The 17,063-nt window shown below is 42.0% G+C and overlaps 2 protein-coding genes across 3 annotated transcripts; one reads left to right on the forward strand and one right to left on the reverse strand.

The window, feature by feature from the left end:
• Positions 1-1,793: 1,793 nt before the first annotated feature.
• LOC103717018 (uncharacterized) lies at positions 1,794-5,723 on the forward strand. 2 transcript variants are annotated; one of them, XR_015971949.2, is made up of 3 exons: positions 1,794-2,486; positions 4,190-4,301; positions 5,410-5,723. XR_015971949.2 is itself a non-coding variant. In XM_008805242.6 (2 exons), the coding sequence occupies exon 1, from the start codon at positions 1,905-1,907 to the stop codon at positions 2,463-2,465; it is 561 nt and encodes a 186-aa protein (XP_008803464.4). In that variant the 5' UTR covers positions 1,797-1,904; the 3' UTR covers positions 2,466-2,486; positions 5,410-5,723. The 2 variants fall into 2 exon arrangements, 1 of the variants encoding a protein (XP_008803464.4); XM_008805242.6 differs by lacking the exon at positions 4,190-4,301 and having other exon boundaries at positions 1,797-2,486.
• Positions 5,724-7,016: 1,293 nt separating this feature from the next.
• On the reverse strand, positions 7,017-12,251 carry LOC103717017 (proline-rich family protein). The gene is made up of 4 exons (XM_088708506.2): positions 11,783-12,251; positions 11,381-11,627; positions 7,408-7,469; positions 7,017-7,331 (listed from the first exon to the last, which is right to left on the reverse strand). The coding sequence occupies exons 1-3, from the start codon at positions 11,826-11,828 to the stop codon at positions 7,421-7,423; spliced, it is 342 nt and encodes a 113-aa protein (XP_088564632.2). The 5' UTR covers positions 11,829-12,251; the 3' UTR covers positions 7,017-7,331; positions 7,408-7,420.
• Between the last annotated feature and the right edge of the window lie 4,812 nt (positions 12,252-17,063).

A 17,063-nucleotide genomic window follows, 5' to 3' on the forward strand; every position in this document is an offset into this window, starting at 1 on the left:
AATGCATCATCCTCAGCGATCTTCATTAAAGTGGCCCTTTTGAAAAAACTACTTTTGCAGCCTGAGCAGGATAGCTCAGCTCAGTTGCAAAAGTGGGAGGCAAATGATATGCCTCCAAATCGGTTACAGCTCACTAAAAGATCCAACCAATTAAGATACGCTATGGTGCTAATATGTGGTGGATCAGGAGTGGCTACTGGGCAGGCCCAGCATCATACTTTCGAGCTTGCATATCAGGAGTTCTCTACAGTTCGCGGCATCCTAACCAGAAGATCCAGTGATCATTGAGATCTTACCGATATGATAGGCAAGACGCTATCCGCGTGCGAAACATTTATGCCCAATTTCTAGGCCGTACTCAAGCCAGTTACTTTTGGTCCACCTATATGTCCTAATTCTCTAGTCGTAGGTAGGCTCCTCCACCGAACACACAAAAAGAGAAGAGAGAGGAGGGGTAGGGGTAGAGGAGGTAAGTAAGAAAAACATCCTAATAGACAAAAAGATAACCTCCTTTTGTTTTCTGCTTAATATACTGACTTAGATATTGAAGGATCCCCGCTAAAGACGTTTCGGCCAGAGGACTTCCTTGCTCTATGCTATTTCAGGTCGGAGTGCTGCCATTCGACGAGAATCTCGGCTGCAGGGACTGAGTGCCGCTCGCCTTATCCAATTCCAACTAAAGTAGCCGGCCATCGAGCTCTTTAACATCGTTGCGCTTTTCATCGTAGTGCCTAAGGCCAGTCAATTCTCAGTGGCTACAGGCCTTGTATCTATCAAACAAATCTGGAAATGAGGCAAATTACGGAAAGAGGCGTAACAAAGAAATAATCATGATGATTAAAACTTTCTTATAACACACCTAATTATTCCAAGGAGAGCTATTATAGGTTGTTCCTTAGCATAAAAGCACCTTTTATACCTATTTTATACCTTATCTATGGACAAAAGGGACATCATTCAAAAATTACTACAGGCATTACTATTCCCATGCACCAAAAATATTCTCTCTGCTCACTGTCGGCCTGTCAGGAAGGGATTGAAGGGGATCCACATCCTAGGACTACTTTTTGCTTCACGGAAAGAGATATTAAGGCCCTGTATTTATGGTTGCGGATGGACCTCCTAGCATTGTCCGTATTCTAAAAGCATCCTGGTCTCCTATATATAACTAGGATATTGTCTCAACTTGGTTGAGAAATGAAATTTTATTAAAACAATCATAACAAATTCCTAAGAAATACTAAAGCTTATGCAAATATAAAATTGAACCAAATTGAAAATTTATTTTATCCAACTTATGCACATAAATTCCACTTTCCAAAATAACTAGTTTAGCATTAATAAAATTTCTAGATTGCCGCCTCCAATCCTCCACCCCCCACCAAAAAAAAAAAAAAAAAAATAGTAGGATCAATGGAGGTATAATCTTACCATATAAGAACCAGAGTGATCATGCTTCATTCACATTAATCAACCAAATTAAACAATTGCAACTGAATTTTTCAAATTTCAGACAAAACAAACACACAGTTGTAAATATAAATACAATACAATATTATTTTAGTTAATTTTAATTATTGTTTTTTTTGTATGCGGTAAGTATTTCTAATTCTTGTTGAAGGCTTGAAGGCAATTAGAATAGCAGGCAACGAAGCACATCCCTATTTACCCCCCCCCCCCCCCCCCCCCCCACCAAAAAAAAAAAAAAAACTCCCTTAGCGCGAATAACTAGCCAAATGGGATGACGGGGCTGCACATTTGTCTGCCACGTACACTAGTACTCGTAAAAATCCTGCAACAGGGACGGCAGCGGCTCCCGCAAGTCTCTAAAATCCCGTGGAGGACAACATCCCTTTCCCCCTCTTCCAAAACCCCAACCCTTGCACACGAAACCCTAATGCCCCATGGCGGACCACAGAGAGGAGCTCCAAACCCTAGACCAAGAACCATCGAATCCCCGGCAGCCCCCGAAGAGAAAGCCTGATCTCGACTCCGTCGACGAAGGCGAAGAGGACTGGCGGAAGAAGACCAAGCCGCAGCCCGAGATCCCCTCTTCTTGCCCCAAAGAACCCCCCGACGACGTCAAAGCCGAAGAAGACGTTGACGGCGGCGAAGAAGATGGAGAGGAGGCTGGGGTTGATCCCAACGGGAATGCAGCCTTCTTCAAGGGGAAGGGAGTGGCGGCGGCAGTGGATAAGGGGAAGGGGAAGATGGTAGTGGATGAAGACGAGGACGAGGATGAGGATGATAGCAGTGATGACGATGATAGTGGCGATGTGATTGGAGGGGAGGACGATGAAAGCGATTTCTCAGATGATCCCCTTGCCGAGGTCGATCTATCGAACATTCTGCCCTCGAGGACGCGGCAGAGATCGCCGCCTCCGCAAGGGGCGTATCTCCTCTCCGATAAGGAAGACGACGACGACGACGACGAAGTCGATGATGATGTTAATGATAGCGAGTAGCTGGGATGAAGAGAAAATGAGGTAATTCTTGTTCATAGGTCCTATCTTTGTATTTTGTATCCAATTTTATTGTTATATGTATCATTTGCATTGTAGGGATCTTCAATATGGTTAAAGAAAATTCCCCCTTTTGGTGTAATGTTGGAATAGATGTTGATTATCGCAATAAACATAAATCTGGAATGATTGAGCTTCTGTTCATGTGTGAGATGGATACTCTCTCTGAAAAAAAAAGCTTTGTGAATTGAGTATTATTTAATTTTCTTGTAAATATTTCATAATTGATGAAACTGTGGAGCTGGTCGCTACTTCTTATATTGATGTTCTGATTTGAACTTACTGAATGTGGGTGAGATGATTGGATAGTTGAGGAAAGTAAGCTGAAAGAATTCTTGTGTGTTTGTTTTATTATAGTTGAATTAGCAAAGATATCATTACGATTTTGATCAACGGTCGTTAGTCGTTAATCGTTAGTCTTAGATGTAGAATTGTCACTCCCAATGTTTAAATGGAAATAGCTTTGTGCAAGAGAAGCGAAGTTGGTTCTCGAGCTTGGTGTGTAAAAAATTCAGCATTCATTCATATTGCATCTGATTTTTCTGATAGACAAAGTGTTCCACTGATATTCATTCTTTATGAGATCCTACTGTTTACCTGTTATTCGGCTTTCCATCATTCTTGTATTAAGGCATCATTAGGTGATTATCAATTTCTTTCCAACCATTTCTTTTATGTTGCGATTGGTTTTGTGCAATAAGTCAGGTGTTTATCTCTTTTATAATTTTGTTATGAGGTTGTTCTGTCTTGAATTATCTAATTCGGAATTTATCCATTGGTATCTCTGGAAATGATGCAAAGACTAGAATAAGGTTGTTGAAGTTATCTTGTACAGATCCATCTTATGCTTCAGAACATGTACAACTTTCATTTAAGAGTTGATAATGACAATAACATATAATTAATGACTCACGACAAAGCTATATCTATGATCTTTTGCGCAGTTATCTTATGAGGATGTAACTTCTGTCACCTAGTTATAGACTTAGGTCTACTGTCCATCTAGGTGAAAGAATTCTCCCTTGAGGTTTCTTGGTTGTTTTGTGAACTGTGTCCATGTGCAGTCTGGGATATCAAGCAAGAAACAGAACCTTATAGAGGACAAAACCTTACAGAGGACTATAACGATGGAAATGAAGACACCATATTTCTCTCTTGGATATTAGGTGTCTAACATTGGTTGTATGCATACAAACAGTTTTCAATGAAGCTTACGAAGATCAGTATATAGTTTTCAATGACACATGCTGAAACCAGTAAGAAACTTAGGGATGATGATTGACTCCTTTGCCAGTAAGATAGAATAGTGTGTGTTCAGACATCACCAGCTGTCTGTAGAGAGAGAAGGTCATGTAAAGTCTTGAAACCTTGTTTCCTGTAAGTGCATGTATCTAAGCGCAAAAAGTCATGAATAGATATGGTTCTGTACGTACAGTTTTCAATGAAGCATACTGAGATCAGTAGGAAACTTAGGGGTGATGATCAGCACCTTTGCCAATACGATAGAATAGTGAGTGTGTTCATATATCACCATTTCTCTTTAAAAAAGTTACATAAGAGTTATGTAACCTTGCTTCCTGTGTTTGGGTGCATCTTAAGTGTGGAAAAGCATGAACAGAGACTTTTGTTTGTCCAAAGATGTATCTGTTGAATCTATTTTTTTCCAGAGATCGGTTGAAGTCAAAATTAAGAATCGGAAAGGGAAATGAAAGAGAAAACAAGGCAGTATGTGAAGATTAGCTCTGAATTGTATGCTTGAGGTATCATCAAACTTTTAAGGTATGCTTTCAGAAATATATTAGCATATTAGAATCTGTTTTTTTCTTTTTTAATCCCTTCTTTGAAGAACAGAAGTTGAACATAGGTTGGGGTTGATTTTCTGTTCTATTTCTGGAGTATCATTATAATCTGAATATGTAATCATGGAATGCTAAAGCTTGACCTTTTGGCGGTGCTGTCAGCCCTGAATATTTTAATACTGTAGGTCACCGTCAGAACTGGGCATTTAGGCCTGCCAGTTGAAGCATTTTTAATAGAGAAGTCAGAACTGCATATTTTGCCTTCCGTGAGAAGTATCCTCTTAGGGCATATAAAAATTGTAACTGCTTAATTGAAAAGCATGAATTTGTCGTTACCAAAACAAAATAGAATGTATTAATGAGTGGTTTATGGAAGCTATATCCGTTAACAATTGGCAATGGAGAAGCTTTACTACTTTTGATAATCCATATTCTAAAATATGATCTTTCTTTCTGCTTAAGATTTTGATATGGTTATGCTAGAATAGATAATGTATTAACTCTCCTTTTCTCTAATGACCACATGTCCTTCCTACTAATGTACCCTATCGTGGTCCTCATGTTTGAGCTTATTTTAGATGCTCTAATAATAATTTAGGTATGCCATTTTATTTGGTGATAACTTTATCTTGGATTGGAAACTTATGTGGTTTTGGAGAATCAATTTAGGATTATTATCTAATTTTCCTTGTTAGAACAAATAAATGAATTGCTTTTTGTTTTATGGAGGACTTTATAACCAGAGGAAATGAACACCACCTTCTTTGCCTCTAATTTACTGCAATTCTATTGGTGTTTCTCTGTTGGTGTTGTGCGCGCATGCTTGTATAGTTATGTTTCGACAAATAGCAGCCATAATCACATGCATTTGCTATAAATGAATTCTTGATCAAACCTCCTAACAGATATATGGTTTTATTCTGAGAATTAGAGATCAAGCTACTTTATTGATTATTTATCATTTATTCTAGCTTCGGAATAGGCCATTTGAATGCTCTGTCACAAAAATTTCACTAAGAAATTCTCCTTGGTTATTTTCACACATGCCTCCTATTGGTAATGATGTGTGCTTCGTTCAAAATTGGCAGGATACGATGTACCAGGACTGAGGGAGAGCTATTGTGTTTCAAGTCTACAAATTCTTGATCTTCTTCTTGTTTCATGAAAGGATGATACTATGACATTCAAGAGTTTAAGTGGCTTCCAAATTTTCCCCTCAGAAACCAACAGACTGCTGTAGCCTCCTTTTCAAAAGAGGACTGTAATGATTCAGTATTTTATGATATCTTTGTGTTGAGGCAATGGAGAGCCAGTCTGTGCAAGGCCCTTCTTGTTGAGCTTTTGCAACTCTTCATTTTTCTAAAGGAAGTGGGTGAAGCTGGCTTGTTTCTCTTGGATAACAGCTTGGGTGTGCCATATCCTCTGCCAAGCACCTAATCAAATTCTCTCCAAGTGTTACAGATCAGCCAACGCATTAGTAAGTCCATGGGAAACGCATTTGCCAGCCAAAGGAAATCTGTGGACTGAATGCCATGAATACCATAAAATTTGATCAGTCCCCATTGTCCCCATTTTGGAATCTATCAACCTTCTCCAAGTGTTACTCTTGGCTAATCTTCCATCAAGACCTCGTGGTAAAAATCTCCATGGCAGCTAGAAAGCCTTCATGATTCAATCATTGAATCAGCCTTTGAACAAAAGCATTGGCTCTGCCCATTCATTTGATTTACCTTCCTCTTGGTAGCTGCGAGTTAAAATGGTGGGGCAAGCTTCCTTTCCTCCTGATCGTCAGGAGAAAATTAATTGATCAGGAGAAAATTAATTCTGATGTAGCAGGCACTTAACAGTATGCATCAAGCTCATCACCCTCGATTAGGTGCACTGAATGATTTTATCTTTCAGGGAATTTGAAAGCAAATTTAGAGCTGTCATGAAAGGAAGCCAAGTTATGGCAGAAATTACATGTGGACCAAGTACAGTAGGAAAATTACATATGTATAGGACTTTATTTTTCAGCGACTGAAAATTATGATCCAATTTCAACAACCCAAACCAGGATAAGCTGTTAAGAGCAACGTGGAATAGGAGGTGAGAGATTGAGACAGAATACAGAGGTTGGGAACTTCAAAATCTAAATCAGGTATGAACTCCAAAAGCAATGTGGATTTGTACTTTATAAGGTTTTTTTTTCAAATATAATGATATTTTAGATGGTTGGGAATGCCGCGTTAGATTCAAAGATAACAAATCTCTTATGGATAGAAATTATTTAGCATTTCTATATATTGTATGGATTATTTATATGTTCCATGTAACTATACCTTTCAACCTGTTAAATTATTCTTTACATAGACCATCATAATTGATGAGTGGTTAAGATCTCGACCCTAATAAATATTAAATCCTACAAGAACATCGCAAATTTTTCCGGACTCTTAAAATTTGTATTCAATCCGATCTAACATAGGCTAATCCATCCCCACTAACTACGGATTGGGTCAGGTTGGGTTAAAGCAATCTCAACCTAATACCAAATAGGATTGGTTAAGGTGGGGAGAGCGCAGGATTTGGAGTTGGGCACAAATAAACCCGAACCCTCCTACTTGAGTTGCAGCCCTGATGGAAAGTCTAGTTTCTTGCATTTCACTTGCATTTCTTTCATGTATCTCCATCATAGTATGTTCTCTAATAGATCTGTAGAAGAGTAGGAAACATATGCCTCCATGTGTTGATTTATAATTGCTACACAGCCTATTCCCAATGCATGCATGATTCTAATGACTGAGTGAATTATCAATAGCATAATGTCTAAAAATTACAAAGTTCATCATAGGGTAGTATTATGGAATAATAACTATGCTGCACACAAGCCATAAGTTCTGATGATCTTATATTATAGTCCACGGCCACCATGATGAGTAGTGCCCCACGACCACCATGGGGAACAGGCCGAGAAATATGGACGAAGAAAGTCACTGTTAGTAGTGCCATAACCTCCAAACACCTTAAGCTGTAAGCAGCAATAAACAACATCAATGACAATTGTAGATGACAATGCAGAAGAAAAGAGATTATTTCCATGTTACCCATTAAGGCTCCTTAAAAGCAGCACTCTTCCAACACACAACAACAGCAAAGAGCAGCCAAACTGCAACAGGAAAGTTGAAGGTAAAGTAATCAAATTAAAAGGCAAAGAGAAGAAGGAAAATTAGGAAAAACTTAGGATGAAGGGGGAAAAAATGATAATGAACTCGGCGAGATACTGTATCATCGAAAACCAATAGTAGTTTTATTCAATCCCCTTCAAGATTTGGCACTGAGATGACCGTAACAACTTCCAGAAATACTAGATTCATGCAAAAGTTTGGCAGACCCCTTGCTTAAGAGGACATAGGTTCCACTGGTACTTACTTTTTGCTGCTTGAAAGTGGATGATCATTATAGCCACAACCATGTAAACAGTCTTTATGCATTCACTCTTGCAGTTCTAGTTCTTAATCAAATAAGTTTGAAGTGTGATAATTAAGAACTAGACCACAAGACGCATTGGTACTTCTAGTGTATCTGAAGAACCCCTTTTTCATTGCTATCACATTCTATGGATCAATGTTTAACAAACCATAACTTGCATGAGTTCAAATAGAATGATACTCAAGATATTCAAGTCCCAGGTTACTAAATTAGTGTAACGTTATAATAAATAATTTAATCTGGGTTTTGCCGGAATTGGACAAGCAGATCACTAAACAGAACCAACCTTAAAATATTGTCCATGATGTTACTTTGTCTCCCACACTTACAAGGCTAGGTGGTGTATACTATCATGAAGATTTGGAGGACTAGCGACCTAATTTATGGTGAAGAAGGAGAAAGCGAAGAATGAGAAGAAGACATGCTTGAACAACAAATAATCACACATCCACGGCAGGAATTATGTTTACTAAGACTCTCACCATATTCCTCTTCAGACATTCAGCACCTTACATGGATGCATTTTTATGGGATGCTAAAGAATCCTTTTACTATCCTAAAAGACTTATGCTCAAACTCTTGGTTGTGCTAAGCATCGGTCTTGAAATTTGAGGAGCCACTACAGGAATGGATGCAGTTATTTACTAGAACATAACGTGATAGAAGAAACATAACAAAAGACACTATATCGAGTGCAAGATTATGTTTAGCCTCTACATTACTGCAGTTGATACAGTTCATTTTCGTACCAACTTGATGCATACGTATATGGACAAGTGCTGTAATATATTTAACAACAGAATACGCTGCATCTGCCTTCTTTGCTCCTAGGGCTCCTAACTAAGAATTAACCATGAAAATAAAAAAAAATAAAATTAAAAAAATGATATATATGATGCAGGATAGGAGAAGATAGAAGTAGCAGGCTTGCTGATTTTGGAATATAAGTTTCTGGAATAATTTAATATTACATGATAGCTGGACATTTTGATTGAACATAAGCTATCAAGGTTAGAATATATGAGAAAAACATATAGAAAGCTGGTATAGGAAAGTAGGAATGTACTGGTTGTTAAGGCTTTGGTGTCTTTTCATAGATAATGAAGGAAAAGTAATACAAAGTAAATCCTGATATTGAAAACAGATCTGAAGGTTAAATTTATGGAAGTGCTTGCCAGCATTATATATCACATCCGGTCATATAAGAACCAAACTTGCTTCTGTCTTTGCTCATTTAGAAACGAAATGGAAGAGACTAAGTCATCTTTCTACTATTATATATTTTAATATATGCATTTCCGGCTAGTTCCAATACTATCTTATGTCCTTGATTATTGAGCAAAATGTCAATGCTATTAGAGCTGCCAATGTTCTTTACTAAATTAAGGTTGTATTTTATTGCCCCATTATGCCTGTTTGGAATGATGAACATCGTGTGGCTAAATGGAAAATTAGTATCGAGTAGTCGAGGATTGGAAAATGGGTAAAAATAAAGAGATAGGGAAGTGAAATATCTCCTAGCCTTTAATGAATCAGGATGCCATAAATCAAACATTTTGTAATTGACTGTAGTAACTTGGTTAGTGGATATGGTTCACAATTTCCACTTCAGTTAAATGATCCAAACTCCTGGGGAGATTTATACTTTATGACCAGTAGTTCCAGCATACTTACCCTTTTTAGCTTATTTGGGCTAGAGATGGGCATCGGGCCGTGCCGGACCCGGCTCGGCCCAGGCCCACCGGGCCACAGACCACAACGGGTCGTGCCTGGCCTGGCCTGTTACTAAATGGGCCGTGCCTGGAACGGCCCGCCCGCTTAACCTAAAGGCTAAGCCCGGCACGGCCCTAGGCCCGTGGGGTGGCGGGCCATGTCGGGCCCGGCACGGGCCGTGCCATGCACGACCCGTCTGTCCAAAAAAAAATAGCCGTTATGGGTGGCCCATAACGGCTATTTTTTTGGCCCATAACGGCTATTTGTGGCTTTTTACCCATTTTGCCCCTTCCAACAGGCATAAAACGGCTAATTTGAAGGGTATTTTGGAGAAAAAAATTGGAGTCCTATAAATACCTATAAAGCGCTAATTTGAGGGGTATAAGAATTTCTGGCCCGCAGGCCGTGCCTGCTTGGCCCACGAATCGTGCCAGCCAGGCCCTTATGGGCCGTGCCGTGCTCGGCCCGTGGGTCAGAAATCCATAACCCAGCTCGGCTCCCTTTTATGAGCCGTGCCTAGCACGGCCTGTTACTGTAGCATGGCCCGCTTCGTGCCGGGCCATGGGCGGCCCGGCCCAAGGCATGGCCAGGCCCAATGCTCACCTCTAATTTGGGCATTCAAAGCACTTAGCAACCACTTAGCCATGCATATTCAGATGATTCTATAACTAGTGACAGGACATGCAAAAACTGTACAACAATGACATTTACTGTGAATAACAAATATCAACTCAAAACTGACAAAGCTTCTGGGCACAATAAAGAGTATAATTTTGTTACTGGAAAAAGATAAAGTAAAAGGAATATAATAGTAAAAAATCATGGATTCTTCTTCGAAAGAGACATAAGAAATATGAACATGTTCACATATCCATTGAAACTATATCTCCATATTTATTCTGCCGAACAAATTACCAATATATGGAATATCCTTCTTTTGTTTTCGGGACACCTTTTCTCCATGGTCTTTTTGAGTTATTTATGTAGTTTAACTCAGCAAAGATGAGAAAAATATACATAATGGAATTTTCCTGTACATTGTTACAGAAGACTTCCCATGTTTGCAAAAGATGACTCTCAACATTGACCACAAGGGACTGAAATTTTCTATCCTTACTTTAATCTCCACCTTTTTATGACACTAGATTAAACATGTTGTCAATGAGAGACAACCTAAATTAAACTTTTTTTTATCTCTACATATCTTTTATTGATCATAGAAGACATATCTTTTATTGATCATAGAAGAGAAGTTGATCTCGTTGATCCAAGGGAGAAATCATAACACTGGTATCGAAATATGGCATGGTCCAGTCTTTTTTTTTTTGAGAGGGGGGGAGAGGGAGGGAGGGAGATCAAAGTGATCTCAGGTCAGTAGATCATAAACAATGTCAACATTTTAGACAATCAGCAATATGTCAAACACAAATTCCGCAAACTTCTATGCGGCATTTGTGACTTAAATCCATAGTTATCAGAGAACGAGAACAGAACCTTGCACATATAACATCAGGGCGGCAACAAAACTAGCATAATCCACATCTAGTCACACGACATCTAACTGGCCATGCCTAACCAAAGATCATAACTTGTACACGACCAGCAGCCAGAAAAGGGCGAGTATAAGTAAATCACTTTGAAACGTAACAAAAAAAAAAACAGATGGAGTGAACTAAACAGATCCAACTTCTCCATCAATCGAGAGTAACCAAAGCGCCGATCACGCAATTGTCAATTCGCATACCATAACAAAAACACAAAACAACCCATCAACATATAAAAGCCAATGACTCATAAATTCTTCTAAAATGAGAAATACTTGAGAAATCAAAAGGACAACAGAACAAGAACCGAACTGCGAGATGAGATGCATACCATCCTCGTATGAATGAGAAGCAAGAGGAGTCACCATCATGGCTGTGGTAGTGGGGCTGAGATGGTGGTGGTGGCGGCGGTGGCGGAGGTGGAGGAGGGTACCCATCATGGAAGTAGTCCTGGTATCCCGGTGGTGGTGGGGGATAGATCCCTTGCGGTGGGGGAGGAGGGTTGACTCCTTGGGGTGGTGGAGGTGGAGGATAAGGTTGAGATCCAGATGGTGGAGGTGGGTATGGTTGGGAGTACTCTGCAACCAAACCAACCAAGAGATCTCAACATGATTTTATACGATCCAAACAAGGATTCTCTGCACCTATCCCACAATCTAGTAAAATTCAGAAAATCTACAGAAGTACAGCAAAACTCATCGAAGAAATTCGATTAAAAGAAAGCGGTCTTTGCCTGGCCGGGGGTAGGATTCCTGGGGAGGGACTTTCTGGTAGCTCATTCTCCTCTTCTTCTGATGCTGGTTGGCTTAGCAGGCTGCGTAGGGATACATAAATAGGGGTGGATTGGGTGGAGACAGAATGGTATTGGGCTTCTATTTGCGGGGTGCCCACGGGGAAACATGTGACGAAGCCGTAAGGTGTAAGGTTGCTCATCTAACTATTGGAGAATTCCTTCCCAAATATTGTTGACATGAAGTATGATGGGTGGGGAAATGGAGGACAACTGGGAATTGATTTATCGTATGCTCTCACGATTAAAGGTGCATGTGATTCATTAGTTTGGAATATTATGAATGCAGTGACATTACTAGTTTGTAACTTCAGAAGTTATGGCCTTACATTTGGGCTGTAGGCTACATCCTTTACTAGGTAGGATGGAGAATGGTGGTTGGATGCGGGAAGGGAAAGACATGGAGAACCAACCGCTCAATCTCGGGAACCATTATTAGATATCAATCGGTCAAGTTAGGATTAAGATCCCGGTTGTATCTTTTGTGTGACAGAATGATTGACATTCTTTTGCAATATTTGACTGTTAGACTGCATCCTGGCATTCTGACTTTTTCATTCATCTACTTGCATAAATTTTAAAGTGATCATTGTATGATCGAACAGTGAATTCGTGTGAAGGAAGATAAATTCTTCTTCGGTACGGGAGATACAACCCTTGTCCTAAGGACCATACCTGTGAGTTTATCACCAAGATCTGATCAAAACAAGTTTAGCTCTAGGATTTAATTGAGATAGAATGAGTGGAGCCACAAAAGAACTATCTGTTGAAGGGGATGTTTGGAATCTGGAAATGATGGTTTCATGGGAAAATATAGTGACTTTGCTACGAGAGAGGTTGGAGAGGATGGAGCAGCGAGGTTGGAACGGGTGGAGTGGAGCAGGCTTTCGGGACGGGCCAAGGCAGCGCCGGCTGAGGATTGCGTCGAGGGTTGGAGTGCAGCTTTTCACAATTAGCTGGGGCTTGACATGGTCGATTGCCAAAGAATCTGGCGATGTAGAATAAAATAAAGGGAAATCTAAAGACATTTGGATGTAGATTTCAGCCTAGGGAATGGTATCGGTGACAAAATCGAGAACGAAGAAATAGGTGGGGCCAGTGAAAGGCCTCTTCCAGGATGCTAAGCCCCGATGCGCTGTAGGGCGGAGAAGAGAGAATAGCGGAAAAGTAAATGGATGGGAGTTGGAAAAGAAAGGTAAGTGGGCGCTTTCTTTTTTCTCAGACTTAGTATAGGGGCCATTGGATGTAACGTCCAAAGCCTAGGATCTAGAATTTTTTTATAAGGTCGGTCCAAGGAGCCAGCAAAAAAAAAAATCCCCATAAAGGCCTTAATTGCTCTATTAGATCTTTTAAAATTCAAATTTAAATTCAAAATCTAAGTTTATTTTGAAATTAAACTTGACCCATAAGTGTTAGAAATCAGAATCAAAGTCGAATTTTAAATGCAAATTGAGGCATGTGGCAAAACAGCCAGCCATGTGCTTGTTCAAATTGAGTAGCCTAGCCACGTGTGTGCGTATACGTTGTGCATGCGCACAATCCAGTTGGCTGAACCAAGCCAAGGTGAGAGCGCATACATATAGTCACCAACCCACTGCATTTAATTATCCAATATAGGATTATTAAGGATTGAATTTAAAACTTTGAATTGATTAAAAAAAGAAATAAAACAAAATTTTATTTTTTTTGAAATAGAAAAAATTAAAAATCTTCCATCTGGATAATTGAAGGAGTTGATTGGATAAAACGTTCTATGCAATTATGCTCACAAGAGAAGGTTGGACTGAGCTGAGTGCATTATACTTTGAGGACGATCACGTCGTTGATTTACATAAAGGGGCGAATTTCGTTCTTAGAGCAGTATTTCAACATGCCTCAATTCAGTCATGCTTTCATCCATTTGATTTTCGTAATTTGTGTTTTTATTATCATTCTTGAATTTATTATTTTTGCATCTATAGCAATTTCGATCATCATAAGAGATTTTTATAGGAAATAAGGCAACGATGAGAGATATGGAAAAGGAGTAGAAAGACAAGTCCAGCCATGTGGTGGCAGTTGCCCTGGGGTGCTAGTGGGGTCCCGGGGTGGCTGATAAGAGCGAGGGTAACATATTAGGAGCCACCAATAGTGGGGTCTTGGGTAAGGCTGCAAATGGGTTGGGTTGGCAGGAGACCCGACCCGGCCCGACCCGCGTAGATCCGATCCGACTCCGAATTTTAGGACCCGCGGGTCCGGATCGGATTCTAAAATTGGACCCGAATCATTTTCTGTGTCGGGTCTGGGTTTACCGAACAGATCCGATCCGACCCGAATGGACCCGAAGAGAGAAAGAGAGAGAGAGAAAAAGCAAAAGAGAGTTTTTTTTTCTTTTTTTTGTGTGGGTCATGGCACTATTGGTCCGTCAGGATCCTCTCCCGGTCTATTACACTGTTGATACCTTTGGGTCGTGTCTCGGTAGCTGGCTTTTCTTTTTTTTTTTTTTTCTCGGTTTTTTGGTTTCTGTTTTTTTCAACTTTTACAGGGAGGAAGTGAGGGAACACCGAACTGAATATGGGCCATGGGCCAGTTTTCTGCAATGGAATTGGATTTTGGAAGAAGGTCTGGGATTTTTTTTGTCCTCGTGAGAGGGGAGCTGGGAGACACCAAGTTCCGTCCAATCAGTCATATGGACAAAAAATAGTGTGATATGAAATTTGGTTTGTAGACCGACTTAGTTAGTAAGTCGGGGTCACCTGTTCTGACTGGAGATCAATTGCAAGTCTTTCAAGTCATGGGTCACCCAGCACCTCATAATTATGATATGACCAAATTAGATTTGCCCAAATTCTTTCTCAAAAATATAAAAAAATTGGACCGATTCGGATCCGAACCCGACCCGACTCGGATCCGGACCCAGCTCGGACCCGACCCGACCCGATCTTCAACCGGGTCGGGTCTGGGTCCAAAATTAAGATCCGAACAAAAAACTGGATCGGATCGGGGTCACTCAGGATCCGACCCGATCCGACCCATTTGCACCCCTAGTCCTGGGGTGGCCGATGAGAGTGGGGGTTAAGATTGGCATGATGGGTGGTCACAACAATGTTGGGGTCAACCTAGAATCCATGGAAAAGGAATCTTGGATCCCTTGGTGGGTCCATTGAGGCATGTAGAGAAAGAGAGAGAAGAGAGAGAGAGGAAATAAAGGGAAAAAAAATCTCTATAGCATTCTGATGGGGACATCAGAGCCCTTCATCCAGATGATCCTGAGCCCCCGGATTGAGCCAGATCCGTTTATTTGCATATTTATTTTATTATTTTATTTTTGGGCTTATTTGCATTCTAGGGTTTATTTGTGGTTTATTTTATTTCTGGGCTTATTTGCATTTTAGGGCTTATTTGTGGGTTCATTAGGATTTATTTCTGTGTAAGGGGGGTTTATGCAAGTTGTGTATTTGGGCCCTATATATAGGGAACTATTTTCATGATTAGGGTTTAATGAAGTGATTTGGAATTTCTTTCCCCCTACGTTCTTTTTTCTCTTTTTCTCCTCTCCTCCTCTATTCTTCCTGCGTCTCTACAACCTCTTCTTCCTTTTTCCTCTCTTGTTCTTCCTTCTTCTCCTCTTTCCCCACACTGGTGCTGCATCAACTTGGTATCAGAGCCACGTCGGCTTTGCCCCTGCTGCCAAAGCCACGGTCCAGTGTTTCCTCTCTTCCTTTCTCTCTCGGTTTTCACCAGCCCCCCCCTCCCCTCTATCGGTTTTCACCAGAGACAAAAAAAAAAGAAAAAAAAAAAAGGGGGTCACTGCCGAGTCTGTGAAGACCCAGATCGACAGCCACCCGCATCCAAACCTTCCTCTCTCTCGGTCTGTGTTTTCACCAGAGCAAAAAAAAAAAAAAAAAAAAAAAGGAAGCTCCCCCGTGGCCGAGCAGTTCCACTGTGCCCCTCCCTGCCGCAACCACTTCTTTCCTTCAGATTCCCCGGAGGCCTCCCTGCAGCGCCGCCTCTGGCCCTCCACCGGAGCCTGCAACCGACGCCACCACCACCTCTGCTGCGTCTTCACCATCGTGCCACCACCGGTGTATGGCCGAGCGTCGCCGGATTCCTGGATTTCTGTGGCCGCACGAGTATTACGCCGTACGTCGACCACGGACACCGGAGCGCGTTGAAGGACCGCGTGTGACTCCCGCTGCCGGAAAGAGGAAGAGTGTCGCCGATCTGTTGGCCACCTTGTCCCTCGGCACTGTCGACGCACCCGCCGACCACCGCGCGCAAGATTCCGGCTGCCACCACGACCAGCCGCCGCCTGTCGCCGCCGACAACGGAGCCACCGTCACATTGCCGTTCGGCCGTTCCGCAACCACCACCGAAGCGGCCGGAACGCCCTCCCAAATCGTTCGGGAGGTTGAAGAAGGATACGGGTGGTAACGGGTAAGTTCTAAACCTGTTACCCCAAACCCGTTAACCCGGGTTCACATCCAGTAAGTAAAAAAAAAAAAAAAAATGGCACGTGACCCGCACGTGCTGAGTTTTACCGTTATCGGAGCGGGTTTCATTCGAAACCCGAAACCGATAACCCGAACCCGTTAGGGTTCAAAAAAAAAAAAAAAAAAAATCCCGTAGGATCACGTGACCTGCACGTGTTTCCAAAAAAAAAAAAAAAAAACTTACCTCTGTTTCTGTCGAACGGAAACCCTAGGGTTTCCGCCGCCGACGCCACTGCCGCCGCCCCTGCCGTGCCATCTCTGCCACCGACGCCTTCTCCTCCGTCAACCGAGCCGCGCCGCCTCGCCGCCGCCGTCCGCGCCGCTCCCGCGACCGCCTGATTGCCACCACCGTCCATTCGGCCGCCTCCCTCTCACGGTCAGCCACAGCGACCATCGCCGAGTCGCCGCCGCCGTTGCCGAGCCGTGCCACCTCCGCCGGGCTCCGCCTCCACCGAGCCTCGTCCGCCGCCGCCGCCGTGTCCGCCTTCACTGCGACCCGAGGACGTCTCCCGTGAACGACACCGGACCCACGCCATCCTCGCCACCGCCACCCCGAGCACCACCACAGCACCTCCCCGACTTCGGCCGCCATCCCAACCGTCGCCTCCCTCATCTGCTCTTCCCCTTGGCCATCACCGTCGCCTCCCTCATCTGCTCTCCCCCTTGGCCATCCATCTTTCCCGCACGAACCAAGGCCCCAGCCGCTCTTGCTTCTGTACTGGCCCAAGCCCGTGCGCTATCAATTGAGCGCG

The sequence above is a fragment of the Phoenix dactylifera genome, chromosome 12 (genome assembly GCF_051530095.1).
Source record: "Phoenix dactylifera cultivar Ajwa chromosome 12, Ajwa_hap1_PhDact_Kaust_v1.1, whole genome shotgun sequence".
Classification (NCBI taxonomy): domain Eukaryota; kingdom Viridiplantae; phylum Streptophyta; class Magnoliopsida; order Arecales; family Arecaceae; genus Phoenix; species Phoenix dactylifera.